At 37.9% G+C, this 19,769-nt stretch overlaps 2 protein-coding genes and 1 long non-coding RNA gene across 4 annotated transcripts; 2 read left to right on the plus strand and 1 right to left on the minus strand.

The window, feature by feature from the left end:
• The first annotated feature begins 10,076 nt into the window (after positions 1-10,076).
• On the plus strand, positions 10,077-13,962 carry LOC128733970 (general odorant-binding protein 70). Its single transcript, XM_053827895.1, has 5 exons — positions 10,077-10,160; positions 13,258-13,348; positions 13,422-13,537; positions 13,604-13,796; positions 13,862-13,962. The coding sequence occupies exons 1-5, from the start codon at positions 10,077-10,079 to the stop codon at positions 13,960-13,962; spliced, it is 585 nt and encodes a 194-aa protein (XP_053683870.1).
• A 707-nt stretch (positions 13,963-14,669) lies between these two features.
• On the plus strand, positions 14,670-15,946 carry LOC128734676 (uncharacterized). The gene is made up of 3 exons (XR_008411986.1): positions 14,670-14,777; positions 14,831-15,173; positions 15,235-15,946. It is a non-coding gene; the product is annotated as an uncharacterized LOC128734676 (long non-coding RNA).
• LOC128734674 (uncharacterized) lies at positions 15,915-19,515 on the minus strand. Of its 2 annotated transcripts, XM_053828974.1 has the most exons (7): positions 19,339-19,515; positions 18,857-19,281; positions 18,278-18,798; positions 18,109-18,217; positions 17,190-18,010; positions 16,867-17,137; positions 15,915-16,809 (listed from the first exon to the last, which is right to left on the minus strand). In XM_053828974.1, the coding sequence occupies exons 1-7, from the start codon at positions 19,345-19,347 to the stop codon at positions 15,990-15,992; spliced, it is 2,976 nt and encodes a 991-aa protein (XP_053684949.1). In that variant the 5' UTR covers positions 19,348-19,515; the 3' UTR covers positions 15,915-15,989. The 2 variants fall into 2 exon arrangements, with proteins under 2 accessions (XP_053684949.1, XP_053684948.1); XM_053828973.1 differs by having other exon boundaries at positions 18,857-19,515.
• Positions 19,516-19,769: the final 254 nt, after the last annotated feature.

Below are 19,769 nucleotides of genomic sequence, written 5' to 3' on the forward strand. Positions count from 1 at the left end.
TCAAACTTTTATAATGATCTGCGGCCATAATTTGCTGAAAGCACTGGCTCAGAATACTTTTTCACAATCGTGCGAATTAAACATTCGAAACATTACACATTAACGCAAACATTAACTTCATGTTGGTCGAGCCGTTGTCAAGTTTGCTCTGTCTGTTTACCGAAAAATCTGTCTGTTTACCGAAGAAATTTTGACAACTCCAATGCAAGTAACTACCTGTGATTTTATCTTCTGGTTATTATTGCGGCGGATATTATTCCGTACGGAAAACTGACGTTTTAATTCACTTGCGTGTAAAACTGCGCCATCTGGAATAATATTACTTTTGAGGTGCGTACTGCTTAAGAAATCGTAAAAGAAATCGATTTCTTGAGCATTTCTTGTACTATCTTTTTACCCATTACTTTTCAGCAGCGTACCCCGCTTAAACCTAAACTATAGATCAGCCACAGGTTGAATAAAATCAGCTAAAAAAGCGTTTGATCAGCCTGAAATTGTTACTTGGGACAGTCGCATTTCGCTGGTTGGGCCACCACCTCGGCCCAACTAGTGAAAGCGATTCGTTAGTTGGGCCAACTGACAGAAGGGCAAGATTTCATGAGGGGTGCATGCATCGTTTTTTGTTGGTGTTACAATTTGGAAAACGTTGAATCGATATTGAGCTAATCTCGAATGCACTAAGAAGCACCGCAACAGTCCTGTGCTCTCGCTGCGAAGTCTACCGTATAAAAAAGCTACTTTTTCGAAAAGACCTTAGTAAGCTGATGTATTAAAGTGCATTTGCTAGACTTAGACTTAATCTTAGCTAAATTTAATCGTTCAATCGAAGTTTTGTGAAGCGAAACGGGTAGTATGCGGATATTTTTCTTTTTTAAATAAACTGTGAAATTTTCAAAAAATTATTATTAAAAATTAACGCGAATTACAAGTTGATACGTTTTTGCTTACCCCTTGAAAGAATAATTGACGACTGACTGTCAGTTTTAATTTGACAACCATTTTTGACATTCAGTTTCGTTTTAGTTGGGCCATAGCCCAACTAGCGAAGGCCCAACTAAAACCAATACCAAGTATTAGAGGCCCAACCAGCGAAATTCGACTGTATTAGGACAATGTTTATTTGCTTTTAGGAACTCCGCTCACGTACGCTTGAAGGTTCTACAACTACAAATAAGGCTGGAAATATCAACTTGACGTGAATAAAGCTGCCAAAGGCATGCTAACGTTTTCCGTAAATTGCACCCACCAGCCGCCATTACGCGCGCGAAAAGGTTGTTAAAGATTGGCAACGGGGCTAATCACTTCAAATTTATTAAATATATTAAATATACTTTTACCCGGGTTTATTGAATATTTTACGAAAGTTTCCACCTTTTTCAATACGACCTTGAAGCTGTCAACGAAGTTTCCATGCGTTATAACGGACGATGAAACGTATGTCCTAGAAGACTTTAAACAGCTTCCTGGTATTTTTTTTACACTGCCATGAAACGGAATGGCGTTGTAGAGCATTCTAGGACAAAGAAGAAAGCCATGTTCCCCAAAAAATATTTAGTATGGCAGGCCATATACAGCTGTGGTCGAGCAAGCAAAAGTTACATCACTACGGGAATGGTTAACAAGGAAATATACCGTGAAGAATGCCAGCAGAAACGATTGTTACCGTTCCTACACAGCCATGATGTACCCTCGCTGTTTTGGCCTGATTTGGCATCCTGTCACTACGCCAAAGATGTTTTGGAATGGTATGATGCTAATGGAGTCCATATTGTACCAAAGGAGGCGAAACCACCTAACTGTCCAGAGTTACGCCCCATCGAGTGGTATTGGGCTTTGGTGAAGAGAGAGCTGTCCCAGCACAAACAACAAGCAACAACTATAGATAAATTTCGAAAATCTTAGACAAGCGCAGCTAAATTGGTTGCCAACAAGTCTGCACTGACCCTCATGGCAAGGGTAAACTCCAAAGTTCGCCAATTTTTCATGCAGACCATGCAGAATGTTAATTTGTTTGATAATTATTAACGAATCACACATAAATATATAAAATTGTTTCATGGATTTAACTTCTAGCAAATTTGTTTTATTGCAAAATTGAGGTGTCCAGATTTTGTCGCGAACAAGCCTTAAACCATAGTTTAACCACAGATTGAATAAATTCAGCTATAACATGATCAGCCTACAATTGTTACTTGGGAAGTCACATCTATTGGCGATGCCATCTTTGCTGATATTGTTCAGGGTTTTGACTTTTGCGTGAGAAAAATAGAGAGAGAAGTATTTTGCTTCGCGTTTCTCACGCGTTTATACCGTTCGGAATGATATTTTCTGTAAGTGCGAGCAGTCTACGAAATCTCTTTTATCGCTGGCATCGCCAGTTGACACCTATATCCAGCCTCTCATGAGCGATAATGGTGGCTATAGGTTTAGATCATCGCACGCTATGTCCGAAGGTACTTATTATAATTATAATTATAATACTATTATAAGGTAATTATTAGGTAATTATTATAAGACCTTCTCTAAATTAATTGTTTTGACCAATACTAACATCCTATGGAGAGAAATTTGAGGTGCATGAAAGTTAAATAATAAGTGCCTTCGGGCATAGCGTGTCCCAATTAATGTCTAGTCAGCTGCTTCTCCCCAAATCAGTCCCAAAAGTGATTGAAAAGCTACGACGACCTTATGGGCGTCCGAAGCAACCACTTCAAGAATTCTTGGATAAACCAACGAGCTAGAGCCATCAGAATCAGGATAACTAAACAAGTTTTATATCGTTTAGGATCACGGTGGGGCAGCTCTGTGAACATTTGGAGGCTACGGTACTTCTGCAACACTTAGTGAACTCATTGTTGGTCAACATGAAAACGACGGAATGTATTAAATAGATTAGTTGCTAAATTGGTTCTGTGGAATATAACATATTTATTTAAAGGCAAATTAATACAAAATTACTTAAGTTTTAAATATGAATGCACTTGGTTTCAGCAATAATTCGTGCCCACCCAACAAACATTATTGTTTAAGAGTAGCTTATTCGACTATTGAATAGCTAATACCCGTTGAACTAGCGCTTAAAAGCTATTAAACAACAAAAATGTTAGACCAACCTCGTGTTTTTAGTCTTGACGTTGAAATGCGGTCAGACATAATAGAGTAGGGCAGGGCATAGGTGCGATGTTTGAAGTTGTCATCAATTTTCGTGAGATATAAAGAAGGACAACAACATAATATATTTTATAATGATGCAGTAAGTCTATGTCTTCACTTTCAACTATAAATCATCTGCGGTAACAGTGTTTTGCAAAATAAATTCTTCTTTCTTCTGATGAAGTGCAGATTCGCACTTTTACCCCACCAGCGGGGCAAAAGTTCGAATACCGCGGGGCAAAAGTTCGAAGCTAGAATCCATGAAATTAGCCCAGCAATAGCTAACAAAACCATATTATCTTTAATCTGCGTTATGCTTTGGTAAGGAATATTCTCAATTTGCACCTTTTCTATTTTGCGCTGGTGTATTGCAGCCTCCGTTAGATCGAAACTTTTCCAAACCTTTGTTTTTTGACCAAACGAGTTTGGTCAATTTTCATAGGAACGGAGCCTTTCTCCGAAGAACCGCGCTGAGAAACGCGGACTAACACGCTTTCGGACGAACAGCGTCACACGCAGTACCTTGCAAGTCGTAAGGGCCTGCATAGTGTCGTCGTCCTGAAAGTAAAAAGACGTTAGACTAAAACTTCTCGGTCGGTGGTTTCTACAGTAGATGTAGGAAGAGGCACATTGTGTGTCTAAAAATAGAACAACCCATGTCGCGCTATGGTTAATAAGGGGGGTTGTGCAGACTTCTTTTGTCCAGCGCCTCTGTGGTTCAAAGGTACACGGGTACCAGTGAGCGACACGCCCTGGCAGGTGTTGTGGGTTCAAATCCAGTTATAATCTCTGATTACAGCTTGGTTCGACCCATGCACCTTCCAGCATTGGACAAAAGACAGGAGTCACAACGACAACTTGTTAACCATAGCTACCTATTACCCCCCCCCCTTCCTTTCCACCCTTCCCCTTCATTCCCGAAAAAATCCTTCTTCATTACTTTCCCTTACCGTCCCTTCATCAATTGTAGAATCATCGTTTCAAAAAAAATAAATACTTTGTTTTTTGTTTCATCAGCGGAAACACATTGTTTTTCTTTGGCCAATATCTGTAGAGCACACAGTTTTCTGCAGATCTTTCATTTCTAGTATCTGTAATATAGTGCCTAAAGCTGTATATAATTAGCTATACATTTTTGCCTTGTCCATGAATCGTACTTTTGCCCCGTCCGTGAATCGAACTTTTATCCCGCTAGGCGCTTGACGGGGTTAGATAGAAGTACGGAAAAGCGAAATATATTTTGTAAATTATTTTCGCCGTATTTTCAAAACAGATATCTGAGTGATGTGAAACGCTGCTACAAATTTTCAACAAGTAATATCCTCCTGTTAATATCGTATTTGCCATATAACGAAAAATTACATCAAAACCGCCCTAAAATAACATTTGCACATAACTCAGCAACTATACTTCGTAAGCAACCAAAGTTTACGTTAGATTCAAGCTGTCAAAGTAGTCACCCATCCATGCCAATGTAGAAAATTTACTCGGAATCTGCACCGATAAATCATTGAATCGCACTTTTACCCGCATCGCACTTTTACCCCTCCTTACTCTATATTAATATTTTCCGAAACAGAGGTTCTACAATTGATGAAGGAACGGTAGAGGAAAGTAATGAAATTTTTTTTGGGAATGGTGGGGAAAGAGCGTTAAGGTGAGGGCGGTTATTGGTAGCTATGCTTAACAAGTAGTCATTGTGACTCCTACTTTTTGTCCAATGCTGGAAGGTGCATGGGTCGAACCAAGCTATCATCTGAGATTATAACCGGATTCGAATCCACAACACCCGCAACACAAAAGTCTCCTTTTGTCCAGCGCCTCTGTGGTTCAAAGATACATGAGCAAGCCACATGAAAAAAAAATTCGTTACTTTCCCCTGAACAACCTGATTGAATCGATTTTTTCAGCGTAGCGGTTCTTTCGACCCATTTTGCGCAATGTTTTCGACCCGCCCTTGCGCGGTCTTCACAATCCGCCTTAGCGCGGTCTTCACGACCCGCCGTTGCGCAGTCCTTCCGATTCGCTGTTGCGCGGTTCTTGCGACCCGCTGTTGCGCAGTCCTTCCGACTCGCTGTTGCGCGGTCCTTCCGACCCACCGTTGCGCGGTCCTTCTGACCCGCTATTGCTGATAGTCCTAATTAGGTGGTCTTTCTACACATTGATTTTCCCTTTTTTTATGTCTCCTGGCAGGATCGCCATTGTGTATTCTTTAATTTAACTGTCTATTAAGACCACCCAATTAAGACCGATGATTGAGTATGACTTACCTCGTCGAGAGTCCAATATTGAAAGAGGACGATTCTCCTCATGTCTTGCTTAACACGTGTGAAATCAACAAACGTGGTTACTATGGCTGCAACATACTCGTTGTGTTACTTAGCAACATATAAACGATTCAGCTCATGTTACCCAAATATATTTATATGCCATACACTTTCCAATCAAATTCTTGAGAGATACGTATTTCGCCTACGACTTGCAGGCTTCCTCAGTGTCTGTTTTCGAAAATAAACACTGAGGAAGCCTGCAAGTCGTAGGCAGGGTTGCTACATGCACAGATTATTCTGTGTTTAACAGATATTTGAAACAAATCGCCTGTACAGAATCTGTATGCATAGAATACAGATTTTCGCCAAATTACACAGATTAAACAGATTTTGGAGCTTTTACATGAGAGTGAAAGAGACAGAAATAGTCAGCAAAATGACTCTCCATCTCTTTCACTCTCATTGTTTTGCATTGGACAGATTTTTGCACAGATATTTTTCTTCGCCGTACGGATTGTCAGATTTTTCCAACAAAAAACACAGAATTATATGTGGCATCCCTGGTCGTAGGCGAAATACGTATCTTTCAAGAATAAATATAGGGGAAAAGTGTATAATGTGCCCCCCCTAAGAATAAATGGATATATCTCCGTTATACTTCCCCAAATTAACGTTACAACTACGTGTATATGTTGGTACTTAAGCTGACAACCAATTGCAATTGTTTATTTCATTTAGTATTGTGGAATAAACATGCTAGGAATTATTTAATAGAAGCACCTAAATGTTGTGTTTCTCGTCTGCGCGGGGTAAAATGCCCCACCTGCGGTATAATATGCCCAATGCGGTAATTTGAGTATTTCTACCAGTGACAGACCAACTCTATTTTGTAGAAAGTAAAACTATTTCCTTTGTTTTGCAAAATATCGTTATTTTATGTAAAATAAACCTAGTTTCGGCCTTCTGGTGCACTTTTTCTTTTCTGCATGGGGCACATTATACGCAGCTGTGGCGTTTTGTACCGGGTAGTTGAATTACCTAGAATTTGGACGTTGGTAATAAATTATTCCCACCACGGTTACTCTACAATACTAATTGAATTAAATAATGGCAATCGACTTCAACTTAGATCTGTTTACATAGTTTTAAAGCCACATTTGCAAGGGAGGCAAATTGCACCACCGCAAGTGGGGCATTTTGGCCTGCTTTTACTTATTTGAAAAAATATTAAATGTTAAAGCAAGTCAAGCGTTTCATACCGTTATTTTTAGCAGGGATGTCATTTTGAAGTTCACTTTACGCAATCGAATCGCAACAACCGGTTATTTACAGATTTTGACAAGAAAATAGCTTATGCAAATGACGCCAAAAGTTACATCGGAAGCTGCTCAAAAACAAATTTATTTTTGTTTTGTTTTTAGAGCATGTGACAACTGTCATACTTGCATAGTAGGCTAGTTCCATCAAATACTATGGTTTCTGGGTGGTTTTGCATTTTAATTTCGCTTGTTTAGCGAAAAACGAAGGGGGGGCACATTGGCCACGGGGGGCACGTTATACATAATTCCCCTACGTAGGAGGATTTAATTTGAAAGTTTTCTTTTTAATTTAATTTCAGGTTTCGTATTCTACTAACACGCTCCAAAAACTTCAGTCAAATAGGAGGTCAAATAGAAGAAGAAGAATATTCTTGGTATATACCAACACAAAAAAAATCATTCCTTTTACAACTCGGATTGAATAAGCAAATTTACTATTAGACTTTTTATGAAAATGGCATCAAACAGAAATATAGGTATATCATTTTCATTTTCAGTTTTCTTGTAAGTGTGAGCAAATTTCAAAAACTTTTATAATTGATTCAAAACAACAATATTTCGGACCGAAAAACTATTCGCGAAATATGTTATTTTTGCTTGAATTCCATGTTTCTTTGATTACAATTTTGAATACGCTCTTTTTAAAAATAATATAAGGCTTATACAAATTTGGAAAAGAGTTTATGTCCTGGTCTCGAAATATTGCTCAAGGGGTGGGGGGGGGGGGGGGTCAAGAAAAAAATAATAACATCAAACCTTCAATAACTAAACAAAGGAGAAGAAACCAGTGTATATTTTTCCAGATTAATAAAAGTGCAATACAAAAAAGTTGTACAGTACTTAAATTTTAGTTCAAACCAAAACAACTTTCAAAATTTTTTGATCCAAGCACATAAAATAAGTATTCTGGCAGAGATGAATCAACTTGAAAATACGTATAACTTGACCTTCATTTGAATTTTGTTTTTTACTTGCATGTCACTCGGTTAGTTACCTTGTATTTTAGAATAATCCAAATCTCTGTCACTTATTAGTTCAGAACTCGATAACCACAAAATAGTATCGGAATCTAACCTTCTCGTCAAAACGGCAATTCGGGTCCCTAAAACCTGTTTTACTTGGAACGCATGTGCAATGCTACTAACATTTTTTAAGAAAAAAATTTCTGACACCATTCACGTATGAAACCGCTTGTTTCTTGGTCAACCTTTTAGTCATATGAATATCAGCCCATTCCTCAGCTGATGCTGGATCTCAACTATAACGTGTTTATCTTTGATATATTGAGGATGCAAACGGCACTATCAGAAGCGATTGTCATTGTTTGATTAGTAGCATTTGTCCAGTGCGGTGCTGCACTTCGGATTAAGTTCGGTGCTGCACTTCGGCATAACAGGTGTTCCGAGTCTTTTTTTCTTTGCCACAGAATCGACATATATCACCTGGCATAAGCTACAGATGAGAGCGGTTTAGACAATGTCCTGTTATAAGATCAGTATAAATGTTTAGATCTTTCTTCGAAAGCTCTAGGATTTTACGAACTATTGAAATGTTTGGAGAGATAAACTGTTTCGACTGCCTAGCAATGAAAGTGTTATTCCAATTTAATTCCACCTTCGTAATTTCCATACTAAAGCTCAGTAAAAAAGCAATATAACTTAACATGACTTGATTTGATGTAATGGTCGGGGCCACCGTTGATCTCAATGATAATCACAACATGACAATATCCAGAAAAGTTTCGAACAGTTCAGTGACATCCTTTCTGCATGCGTCCAATGCATGGAAAAAAATTTATCTTTAAGTTTTTCGTCCCTTACATTAAAAATTAGGGTAGGTACATGGACACTACGGAATAAAACGATCAATTTGGAGCCCCGAAAGCACCGAAAGCTGATGTTCCGGAGTGTGTAATTTGTTGTATTTCTATTTTAATCTTATCTACTACCTATAACAGTAAAATATAATCCCACAGCAATTCGGAATATCTTCGTCAAAAGTGGTAGCAAATTTCGCTAATACATTGTTTAGTTGATTGATGCCTCAATCTAATTCGGTTCTTTTGAAGCAAGTTGAATTAAAATGAAACAAAATTTAAAGTAAATGGAGCCAAAAGTCTAATTCCAAGCACCCCAATTTTTGGCGTCGGAACTTAAAGGTTAAGCACAATAGTTGCCTGTGACCTGTAGCAAGGAATCAGAAAGCACAGACGGTGTAGGATAGTTGATCGAGACTAACGGGTAAATTACTTCAACTTTGCACGAATTGTGTAATTTAGAGATGTAAACTTGTTGTAAATTTGTAAAATTGTAAAAATCTGCTTACCATTAAAGAATGTAACATTATTGCACTTTATTTTTTTGCCCCTTCAAATTTCGAAATTTTTTGAAGGGGGGGGGGGGGTGACATAAACTTTTTTTCAAATTTGTATAAGCCTAAGTTATTTGAAACGATGTGATTTTCAAATGAATGTTTTTTTTGATCAAATATGATTTGATTGGTTTTGGTGGGAATCAAATGAAATACCGTGTTCTCTCACCAAAAAGATGTTTCATGATGGACAGTTTTGTTTTTGAAAATTTGTGTTCTGGCAAACAAATGAATTATTTGTTTGAGAAATCCCATATGTGCATATGACACAATTGTAAGAAAACAACAAAAACTGATTTTCGCGAAACTTTCAACCCCAACTAAGAGGGTTTTGTGGAACCAACCCTTTTCCAAAATTTAGGAGAAGATGTAGAGATCCCCGACGATTCAAAACTGTCAAAAAATACACTCATGTCAAATGGCGTTTGTGGGGTTTCTCAAACAAACGATTCAAATGCGTTTTTTTGTATTCTACATTACCTGCTTATCTTTGGATGCCTAGTTGATTGTTGAAGACATGCAAACAAATAGTACAATATACCACGCGTTTCCATTCTCATCACCGAACGCCGACGTACACTCAAATGTAGCAGTCCATACGCATACGATGAAATTAGTGTCGTTATTTCTTTTCGTCAGACCACCTCCATCAACCGGCCCGATTTGGTTCAAACAAAAAAGGTGGAAAGCGAATGAAGTTGCGTGAAAGACGGCATCATGCCCGAGCCGCGTTCATAAGTAATCGTATTGTGCAGTGAGAAGGTCGTGCCTCCGTTGGACGTTATACAATTTTCGAATTTCTTCCCAATAAACACTGACTTGTGTTATTCAAACTGATTGACTCGTTCGTACACATACTAAACAGTTCAAGTTCAACTTGCGGATTTCCATTTCGGCTCTCGATCAACACACGCAGTGTTGATATCCATAAGATACAGAAATCCAACGACCGAGAATCGGCAGCATGGTTTCGAAAGCATTTTTGGTGACGAGTTGTTTCGTGTCATTAGTTCTTTCTGGAATGGTGGCGCAATCGCAGATGACCAAAGTGAGTTCAAATGGGTGTCTTGTGTTGTGTTTAATGTTGCGTTAATTGCGACGTTATGTTTTTCAACGTGTACAGTTGAATTGTATTGTGAATAAAAATGGGATGCCCGTGCTATACGGTTAGTTAGTATAAAATACCGTGGATATCGCTACTTTTTTTGTACAAATAGATAATAATTATAATCAATCAAAAACAAAATGGGTTAACTAGTTCAAAAGATCTTGAATCTATCTATCTTAACTTCAAGCAACACCAACATTATATGTTTGTTGCACAAAATCCTATTTCAATTAACGATGAGATTACATAATAAACCCAAATAGAGTACTAGTTTTAATAAACATAGGTATCGAGCAAAACTCAACCGGTAAACCGTAAGAAATGTAGTTGGAAAACAAAACGTTCAATCAACGGCGGCAGTCAGCGATCAGCCGATCAGGTGGTATCACCTTGAGTATACCGAAACCAAGTGATATGGACAAACAGCCATCGATGCATGCACACTGCCCATACAGTCTGGGGTTGTCATGTTGCATGTTTACATTTTATTTTTTAACTGACGAGACAAGCGATGCCGGTTCTTCAGCTCATACTGTGGCTCTTCAGCTGTATCAATTGAATAAACCATTAGATATACGAAACTAGGATTGTACACGGTATGTACTATATCACTCATCTGGTTTGCGGAGGTGCCATTATAATTTTTGGAACACAGCCGTTCCCCGAAAAACGAGGCGGGAGATGTTGACCATCCGTAGCAATTTCTTATCTAATCTACACCCAATGAAGCTGCTTTTTTGGGTTTTGGTGGACGACAATTTTATGCTAGACCCTAGGACATATCAAACATTCATCAGCTTCATTTGTCTAAGGACGGTTGAGAATGTTCCGTGGGCATACAATACCATCCACCGCCTCATTTGGAGGATAACTGTAAATGGTTTCAAATGCAATCAAATGTCATATAGCTTTTGCGCGGGTGAGTGGTTTTTTAGCTTTTGGAGCCTTTCTTTTGGTTCGTTATATTTATCTCAATTGTATATAGACTATGACACATCAGATAAGGTCTCAAGAGTCAACGGGGTTAACTTTTGGTTGACATAAAAGATATGATTAAATCACCTTTCTCATATATTTTGCACTACCTATATATCTTACAGCCCAGAGCCCACTATGCGGCCTTGAAATTTTTATCAGTTTAATTCAAAGCTGCTGGAGAATATTAAAGATAAATATAACTTCACTACAATATAGAAAATTACATCTTCAATTCACAGAAAATACGAAAAATATCCATTTGTAGCTGTGCATCTGACAGAATTCACTTATAGCCAACAATACAAAACGTTCATAATAAACACCGATTAAGTCGTGCATGAGCTGCATGCGAAAGTAGCGCTGGAATAACAATGTTTTTGTCTGCAAGGGCGAACCGGCTTTTGTTTTGTTTTATATCGGCTACTCTGAAAGGTTTATCAGGTACACATTAATGAATGTACTAATTTGTAGTTTCTAGTTTATATTGTTGCAAAAATATGTAACATTTTAACCAATGCCGATATTTGCTTGAATGTATTGAATCTGTTGTAAAATGGTAGCAAAATTTATTAATTTGAAATTTTATTTCAAATGCGTTAAATATTTTACCTAAAATTAGCTGAACATATTTTTTTAGAGCATTGATCCTTTTTCTCGGATTTTTTTTCAATGTTTTTTTGATAATCATAAATTAGCTTATTGAAAGAGTTCTCTTAAATCTTGGACTATTTCTAGAAACATGATGAGTTTTCCAATTAAAGCAGTGACACTGGCGTGCAAAAAAAAAAAACAAAACAAACAAATTTCTTAAGGTATAACCCGAAATTCTGAAAAATTATGAACTGGTTTGCCGCTATTTTTGCGATAAATAAAATAATCCAGTTTCAAGTAAAATTTCAAGATCAATTTAAACTCATTTCCGATCAATTTTCGAACTCTATTTTTGAGTACATTTCACAAATAAATAGTTTCAAAAAAATTCCGAAATTCTATTTTCATATCTAATTTTAAACTTCATGTCCGTGATTTGGGTTTTATTCAAAATTTAAACAGTTCTCCGCGATTCCAATGTTATCGCTCTAATCGAACGAAACAAAAATTTGATATCTAACCCTCTGATTAAGCCAGCAGAGTGGTGTGGCTGTCAAACTACATACATTACACATGTCCCACTCATTGGTTTTGGTACCTTTGGTTCTGGTGCCTACTTAGAGGATTATTCATTTTAAGACTACTGAAACTAATTAGAAAGATGTTAGACACAGCCTTTTAACTATAATTTAACTAATATTAGCTGTTATTTTCGGTATACTTGGCTGGTTCAAAATTGTCGCCGTCCATGGATGTTTAGTCCCCAAATTTTTGACAATTTCACACCCCTGGATTAAGCGCGGTGGTGTAATATTGGAACACACTCGACCGGCAATGGAGAACCGTGATTTGATATTCTATCTGTCCGGTTAATGTTTTCCACGATTTGCAATTGATTTAGAAAGTATTTCAACGTTCTTAATAACATTTTACTCTTCATGCAAAACATTGTGAACATCTACATTGTGAACATCTACATTGTGAAAATATATCAAAGCTTAGCTCTTCAATCGAGAATCGCACGAAAATCTATTTTCGCGTTTGTGCCAAAGATTGCGACAGTCCACTGGAAGGATGTGCATTATACAATGACACGAAGTAGTCGCACGGGCGTGAAACTCGTTTCTCCCGTAAGTGCGTAGTTGGTTTGGCACAGAGGTTAACATTTTCAAACATATGTTCGCCTTAGCCGGTGACAAGCGAAAGAGTTACTTTTGGCGATTACAAGTCGTACCACCCGGAAACCCATTTGGCTGTTATGTGTGTGGCTTGTTAAGTCTGAGCTATCCGGGTGTGCAGTTTGCACGAGGAGACGATGCACCAATTGCGATTACATAACATCCAGCCACCCAACCAGCTTGTTTATAGTGTCCTCACATCATCGCATCTCTATCGTTGCACAGATCTTCTGACGATTTTTCTCCTTTTCCATTTTCTTTCCGGCTCGCGTGCATCCAACCAAATCTAGAAACGCTGCATAAGCCAGCCAAATGTGTCCAAAAAGGTAGACAAGGTTATCCATGAGTGCCAGGAGGAGATTAAAATGAACTTGCTTGAAGGTAATGTAATGGCCCTGATTCAATCTTGTTTTCGATAACTAGTTTCGAATTTTTGCATTTACCCCCTGCGCAGATACGCTTCGAGTGTATAAAGAGGACTGGCATGACCGTAAGAAGCGTGACGCAGCCGCCGGAATCGGCTTCCAACATCCGACGGTGGTATCTAGCGAAGATAAGTGGATTGCTGGGGTGATTAAAGCGACGTACATTGGTTTTTATTAACAGCGGAAATAACATCCGTATAACATTCCACAGTGTTTGATGCAATGCGTGTACCGCAAAAACGACGCCGTCGACAACCACGGATGGCCCACTCTGGATGGACTGGTGAATCTGTACACGGATGGAGTGAACGAGCAGGGCTACTTTATGGCTACCCTCAGAGGCGTCGATCGGTGCCTGAAAGGAACTTCAATGAAGTATAAGGTGAAAAGAAATGATATTGCCGGTAAGCTTGTTTGTTTTGAATAATTGCTAAAATATAATAAATATTATGTAACTTTTATGTTTCAGATCCACTCGAACAATGTGCAGTGGCATTTGATGTATTTGATTGTATTTCCGATATGATTACGGATTATTGTAGCGATCAGCAGAGGCATGTATTCAATTGAGTTGCCTCAGTTTGTCGGACTATATCAAATAATAATTTATCTCGTAGATAATTTTAGATTTATGATATTTATACAGAAAAGTGATGTTAGTTAAATAATTAAATTTCTATGCATAAATACTGTTAAAAGCGAATGTTTAAGATATTATATTTTCATGTTGTCGCATTTTCCAGTTACATTCCTTAGTCTATTGTTTTGTACAGAGATCATAAAGATTAAACACAACATAAAGTTTTTTTCATTTTTTTGAGCCACTTTCTCGTAGAAAATGAAGATACACGAACTGACTGGTGAGAAGATTTTTTTCCCAATTCGAGTGCACGTAGTTGTAGTACTTTTGAAGTACGTTCAACTATATGGCAGAGTCAAGGGGTCGGACACTCAGCACATAGTGCCCCGGCACTGCGGAGATATCAAACGGCACACCTCTAAAGCCTTATAAAAATAACATTTATAGGGCTTTACACACCTCCGGTTCAATTTTACATATGAAATGGGAGCACTGCCAGTTGTCAAAATCATCTCGCACGGTTGCCAGATCTATCAGATTTTAACAAGGGTCAGTCGCTTAGAACCTTCTTATCACTTTATTTTGTTTAGTGTGTGCCTGTCGGTGTCGGCTATAGGTGCCGGTCGTACCGAATATGTGCTCATTCTGTTCAGGTCTGCGCCCGAATTGTTTTGACAGCTGAATATCTTTGCTTGCATTTACTGCGGATACTGGCAGCTCTTCATCTGTCCAACTGAATATTTACTTTTACTCTATATAGAGTGAATTGGATTCCGCTCAGTTAATACTGGCAGAAAGATAACACGTAAGTTATTCATTTTTAAGTTTTACCGTAAAAGAACAATCGTTTGTTTACAGACTATAAATACGTTAAGTTATTCCCCAATCTGGTACGTGAAAAAAGTGGTCAGCGCAATGCATTTGATAGATACAACAAAAACAGACGGCGGAGCACAAAATCTGACCTTTGCGATAAATTCTGATTGCAGTTCTTTTTCGGACGGGATCAACTTTGATGTTAAGCTTATTCAGCATGACTTGAGAATCGTGTCTGCAAACAACGGTTGTACGATTTCAGAGACATGAAATATGTTGGTTTATCATCACTACCTAACAAGAAATCACAATAGTCAGTGGAATTTGCTCAGTTTGAAAAAAGTCACCAGCTTTCATGTCCAACTCAAATTCTTCAGCAAACCAGGTAAGTTACCGATATGAGGTTTCCGGTATATTCATCTAAATGCGTGCATTACCATTTGCAGCGAACTATCCGTACAAAATTGTTGGGCTGTATTGTTTGCTGTATCAATATATATGTATGTAAATGGTTCGGATCAATTTTTGGAACTAGATAACGATACTTATCGAATACGATCCATTGGATTCACCACTAAATCTACTAACCGATAAGATTACAGTCTGGTAACGAATGGTAATATAACGAGTTATCAATTATTCAATTAGTTTAGACAAGATGGATTTTCGGTGTTTGACCCTTTTTCACCCACAACGTTTTTCGTTCTTTTCAATTGCAAAAAATATGTTTACCTATCAGAGAAGTGTTAAAACAAAAGTTGTTTCTTAAGCCTAGGGCTAAAACTTCCTAAAAAAACAAATATATTTTGACGGTTTTAAAAGTTTTTGATTATTCAGTAGTAGTTGACGGGCATCAGAGATTAGTCTGCCTAAAAGTGAATAATACTAGTGAGTATATAAAATTACTGATCGGACTGATGAAGTTTACTGATTTAACTTAGTGTGATATTAAATAAAAGAGTGAGTGAGAAAGTAAAAGTGTGAGAAATTAAAACAAAACAAATAAAACAAATAAACAAAAATCAAAACCATGTAACGTAAAAAAAAGAATAGAAAATAACAGCTAAAAGAAATTATTTGCCATAAATGATCATTGAGCGAGTAGGATATTCAAGCAAATTACAAATTAGTATAAACTTTTAATTAAATAGTATAAGCAGCTAACGGTATTTTTATTTTTGGTCTGATTATCGTTCCCTTTTTAAGTCTTGCATATTTTGGAAGCTGTCCTAATGCGATGGAAGCGTTTCAAGCGATCGTTTGTCCTTCTGAAGCGTCCAGAAGAGAAAATCCACAGCATTTTTGATTTTGTGACGTTAACTACTTTTCCTGTGATCCGTCTAATTTTAAAAATGTTTTTGTTTCTTTTAGTTTTGTAACGCTTGAGAAAAGGTTCTCCACCAGTTTTTGGAAAAAGATTCATTGCATACTCGATAACTTCTTCACTTGGATCGTGTAGAACATGTTGTTGACAATTGGTACTTAGAAGTTGCGATTCGAACACAGGTGCGGTATCAGTGTTTCGCGTGATCAAGCTGTTCGTGAAGTTAATCTCATTCTCATCAAATCCAACCAACGTAAGCAGTTCAGTCGCTTTTTGCTCGGCTGCTTTGATCAATTGAGCAATCTGCTCATCATTTGGGAGGTTGTGCGATGATGCTTCCAGTGATGTAGCTGCCAGACTGGGGAAGGAGAGCACATTTTTCCTACGATGAGCTATCAGTAGCCTCATTTGCACGCGTTGCATTCTTTGCTCAACATCCTTCATGGTGAAGTTAACGGCAGTATGGTTTAATGTTGTCATAGATCGTAATGTACGGAAGGTCTTCTCGCAGGGTTGACTGCTTAAATTTTCAATCAAAAACTGGTCATGAGCTTCTCGGCAGTTTACTATATAGTGAACCAACTCATGTGCGTTTAATTCTAAACATCCGTATACATTTGAAGTTGTACACTGTTGAATGCTGTTATCTGAGTCAAGACATTGCCAACGCCATGCTCGAACAACGAACAAAGCAGTCCTATAAAATTAAGGCAACGGGTAATTTTATATTTTGATTCAAGTTTACTTAACAGACCATATTGCAAAAATTCGTTCTGCTGGTGAAATTTTCTCCTCGACAAACGAAATGTATATCAATCGCATTACTTTTAAATACACAACAGTACCAATACAATCTGGAACTACTTCAACCAAGTGTTCGATCAAATCTAGTGCTATCATTTTTAACGTTGGGTCGAATTTCATTTTGTCAGCCGGGTTCAAGTCTGACGGATTCATTTTGTGTATAGCTTTATCTCCATGCTCAATCATCTGCTTTATACATTCAACTGATACATCGCATTTCCCTGAAAGTTTGCAAAATATTAAAAAAGCAGTGTACATTGCGCCAATTTTTACCTATAGCCATGTGCTTTTTAGGATTTAGCAAAGCATGCCGAAACTTGTTCACGAGATGTATCGTATCTTGAATGCAAACAACGTCATCATTTATATTCGCTATAAAGTGACATCCATATAGCATGCTTGCAGCCGGGTGAGGAAGATGTGTTCGTTCTTTCATGGCACGCAAAAGACGCGGATCTCCATCGGATGCATGACATACAACTCTTACTCCAGCTGTTTCCAGTTCAGCTTCTACATGTTCCCACCGCTGTTTAACTTGAAGATGTGTAAATTTGTTGTTACTGCACATGTATAACAAACAGAAAGGAGATGCGCCAACGATCATCGGGGTGGCCATAACAACATATAAATATTCGCCAACCGTATACTTTTTCAGATCATTGATCATTTTTTCCGCTGAAGAAGCTTTGAAAATGTCAAGCAGTGGCATCCCTTTACTGTCGAAAGGTGCAACAAGGCCTCGAATAGAATCAGTTCGAGGGGAATACTCTGGATTGGGAGAAAGGGAAGTGCCGTCCTCGCTTAATGCAACCACTTTTGGGAAATTGTTAGCAGTCAAATATTTAACTAATGAATCAACCATTAGAATGCCTTCTCTCGTATTATAAGTATGTCGGGATATATGACGTTGGATGCTTGTGAGGCTGGGAAGATGCATATTGGCCCTTTTGAACTTGTAAGCGCTTATTCCCGACGTTAACAATATATAAGCTGCAACATCGAGCTCATATTCCGAATAGCGTACCCCATAAGTTCTTTGAAGCTGAATTCGTTTGTCTATATTTATTTGAACATTAAGCAAAGCTGAATTTTTACTGTAACAAAAAGAAGCAAATTTATTCAAATATGGTTTTCTCTATTTTAAATATGTCAATGTCAGATCTTGACCTGCTATTGAATTCGTTTCTCTTACATGGATTCCTTGGTGACGCCCTCGGAAGAATTTTCCAAGTCTGACACATTCGCAATTCCAGAAGGTATATCGGCGTGTACGGTATCATTCACTGCTGCATCCGATTCAACTGTAATAATATTTTACGATCATTGTAAGTACTCACTGAAATCTGCATATTAAATATTACCATCAAGTTCCTCTTCAATTCTTTCTTCTTCCATCGATTCCACTTCTTGGTCTGATTGTTCTTCTCTGACATCGCTGGAAATATTCGACATCTCATTCTCAGCCAAACTCGAGCTCAATGGATCCCAAGGGGTGGAAAGTAAATCGTTAAATGAGGCAGTATTAGTAAAATCGTTTTCTGTTGTTAATGTAACGTTGAGATCTCTGAAGCGTGCTGCATCAGGAATCTGATTTCTGATCTGAACACCTGATGTCACTGTTGGAACATTTGTTCGACGTCGTTTATGCGATGAACATGTTGGCATTTGAAAATGCATTGTGTTGCTGTGCCTGGTTAAGCTGTAGATGTGCCAGTTGTTTCTTTCGTCCATGGAAAATGACAGCTTCGATCTTTTTCCTGTCTTTTGACAAATAGGACACAGAGCCTCTGCTCGAACTTTTCCACTGTCATTAGTAAATACTTTGATTTCAATAGTTTTGAACTGCTCCAGCAATTCATCGTAGCTTGTATCCGTTATACCCCTGGTTGAAGATATTGAGGATGTATGTAAACGAATATCATCTCGAATATTATACTTACTGAGAAGAGAAGTGTAGCATTATTTTTTCATACAGTGCGCGGGAGTGCTCTTCAGCATCTTCGTCGTAGATCTCGATACTCATAGATTTTTGTTTCAGCTTGTTGTTGAGGAAGTACTTGATGCCTTTTCTCTTCATCACCTCGGCTAAGTCGAGGAGACACATTACCTCTCCTCTAAGGAAACGGAAATTTTCTGGATTTTCAGCATAAGTCTGCCCATAAATTTCATGTAGGGGAGTTCCGCCAGCTGCAGCAGCACTACGCAAGCTCTCCGCCATGATCCGCATGTCTTTCTCTATGATTTGAATTCCCTCGATGGTTAAATGAGATAGTGACTGGCTGCATAGGTTTTGCTTTTTAAGTACATTTCGAATGTTGATGTTTATGGTTCCATACTCCGCCTCCAGTTTGTTCCAAAAGTAAACCTTTAATTTAAAAAGAACTGTTTTATTCCGCTCTGGTTTTATAAATTTATTATTTACCTCATCCATTATTATTCACTTAATATTTACTTATTAAAACCGTAAAAAGTTTAATTTGAGCCGTTATGTGTGACGAATCGAAACAAAAATATTTTTGACAATAACATACTGGGCTGCCAGTTTCTAACATATAAAAATTTGAATGACAACAAGGTGACACAGTGTACATCAAACTGTGAAATGAGTATATCACAATTGTGATCAATGAGATGGCATCGTTCCTTAAGTTGTGTCTACCACAGTGTTCTCAGCGACTCACCCTTGGATTTTAACGAATTTAACAAATCTTGCAGTTCGGCACTTTCGGTACAGCATCGGCACAGCTCGGTTCGTTTCAAGTCGCCTAACATAAAAACGGCTGTGCCGAGTGACCGACCCCTTGGGCAGAGTATCAAAAGCATTCGAAATTTTGTTGTTGTATAAAGCCCTGC

This window comes from Sabethes cyaneus, chromosome 2 (assembly GCF_943734655.1).
Source record: "Sabethes cyaneus chromosome 2, idSabCyanKW18_F2, whole genome shotgun sequence".
Lineage (NCBI taxonomy): Eukaryota > Metazoa > Arthropoda > Insecta > Diptera > Culicidae > Sabethes > Sabethes cyaneus.

Coding starts and splice junctions, on each gene's coding strand:
- LOC128734674 (XM_053828973.1), bottom strand. CDS start 19,347: ATGGATGAGGTAAATAATAAATTTATAAAACCAGAGCGGAATAAAACA. Junction 18,799..18,856: donor ATGCTACACTTCTCTTCTCA/GTAAGTATAATA, acceptor ATCTTCAACCAG/GGGTATAACGGATACAAGCT. Junction 16,810..16,866: donor GAACGAATTTTTGCAATATG/GTCTGTTAAGTA, acceptor TTAATTTTATAG/GACTGCTTTGTTCGTTGTTC.
- LOC128733970 (XM_053827895.1), top strand. CDS start 10,077: ATGGTTTCGAAAGCATTTTTGGTGACGAGTTGTTTCGTGTCATTAGTT. Junction 13,349..13,421: donor TAAAATGAACTTGCTTGAAG/GTAATGTAATGG, acceptor CCCCCTGCGCAG/ATACGCTTCGAGTGTATAAA. Junction 13,797..13,861: donor GAAAAGAAATGATATTGCCG/GTAAGCTTGTTT, acceptor TTTATGTTTCAG/ATCCACTCGAACAATGTGCA.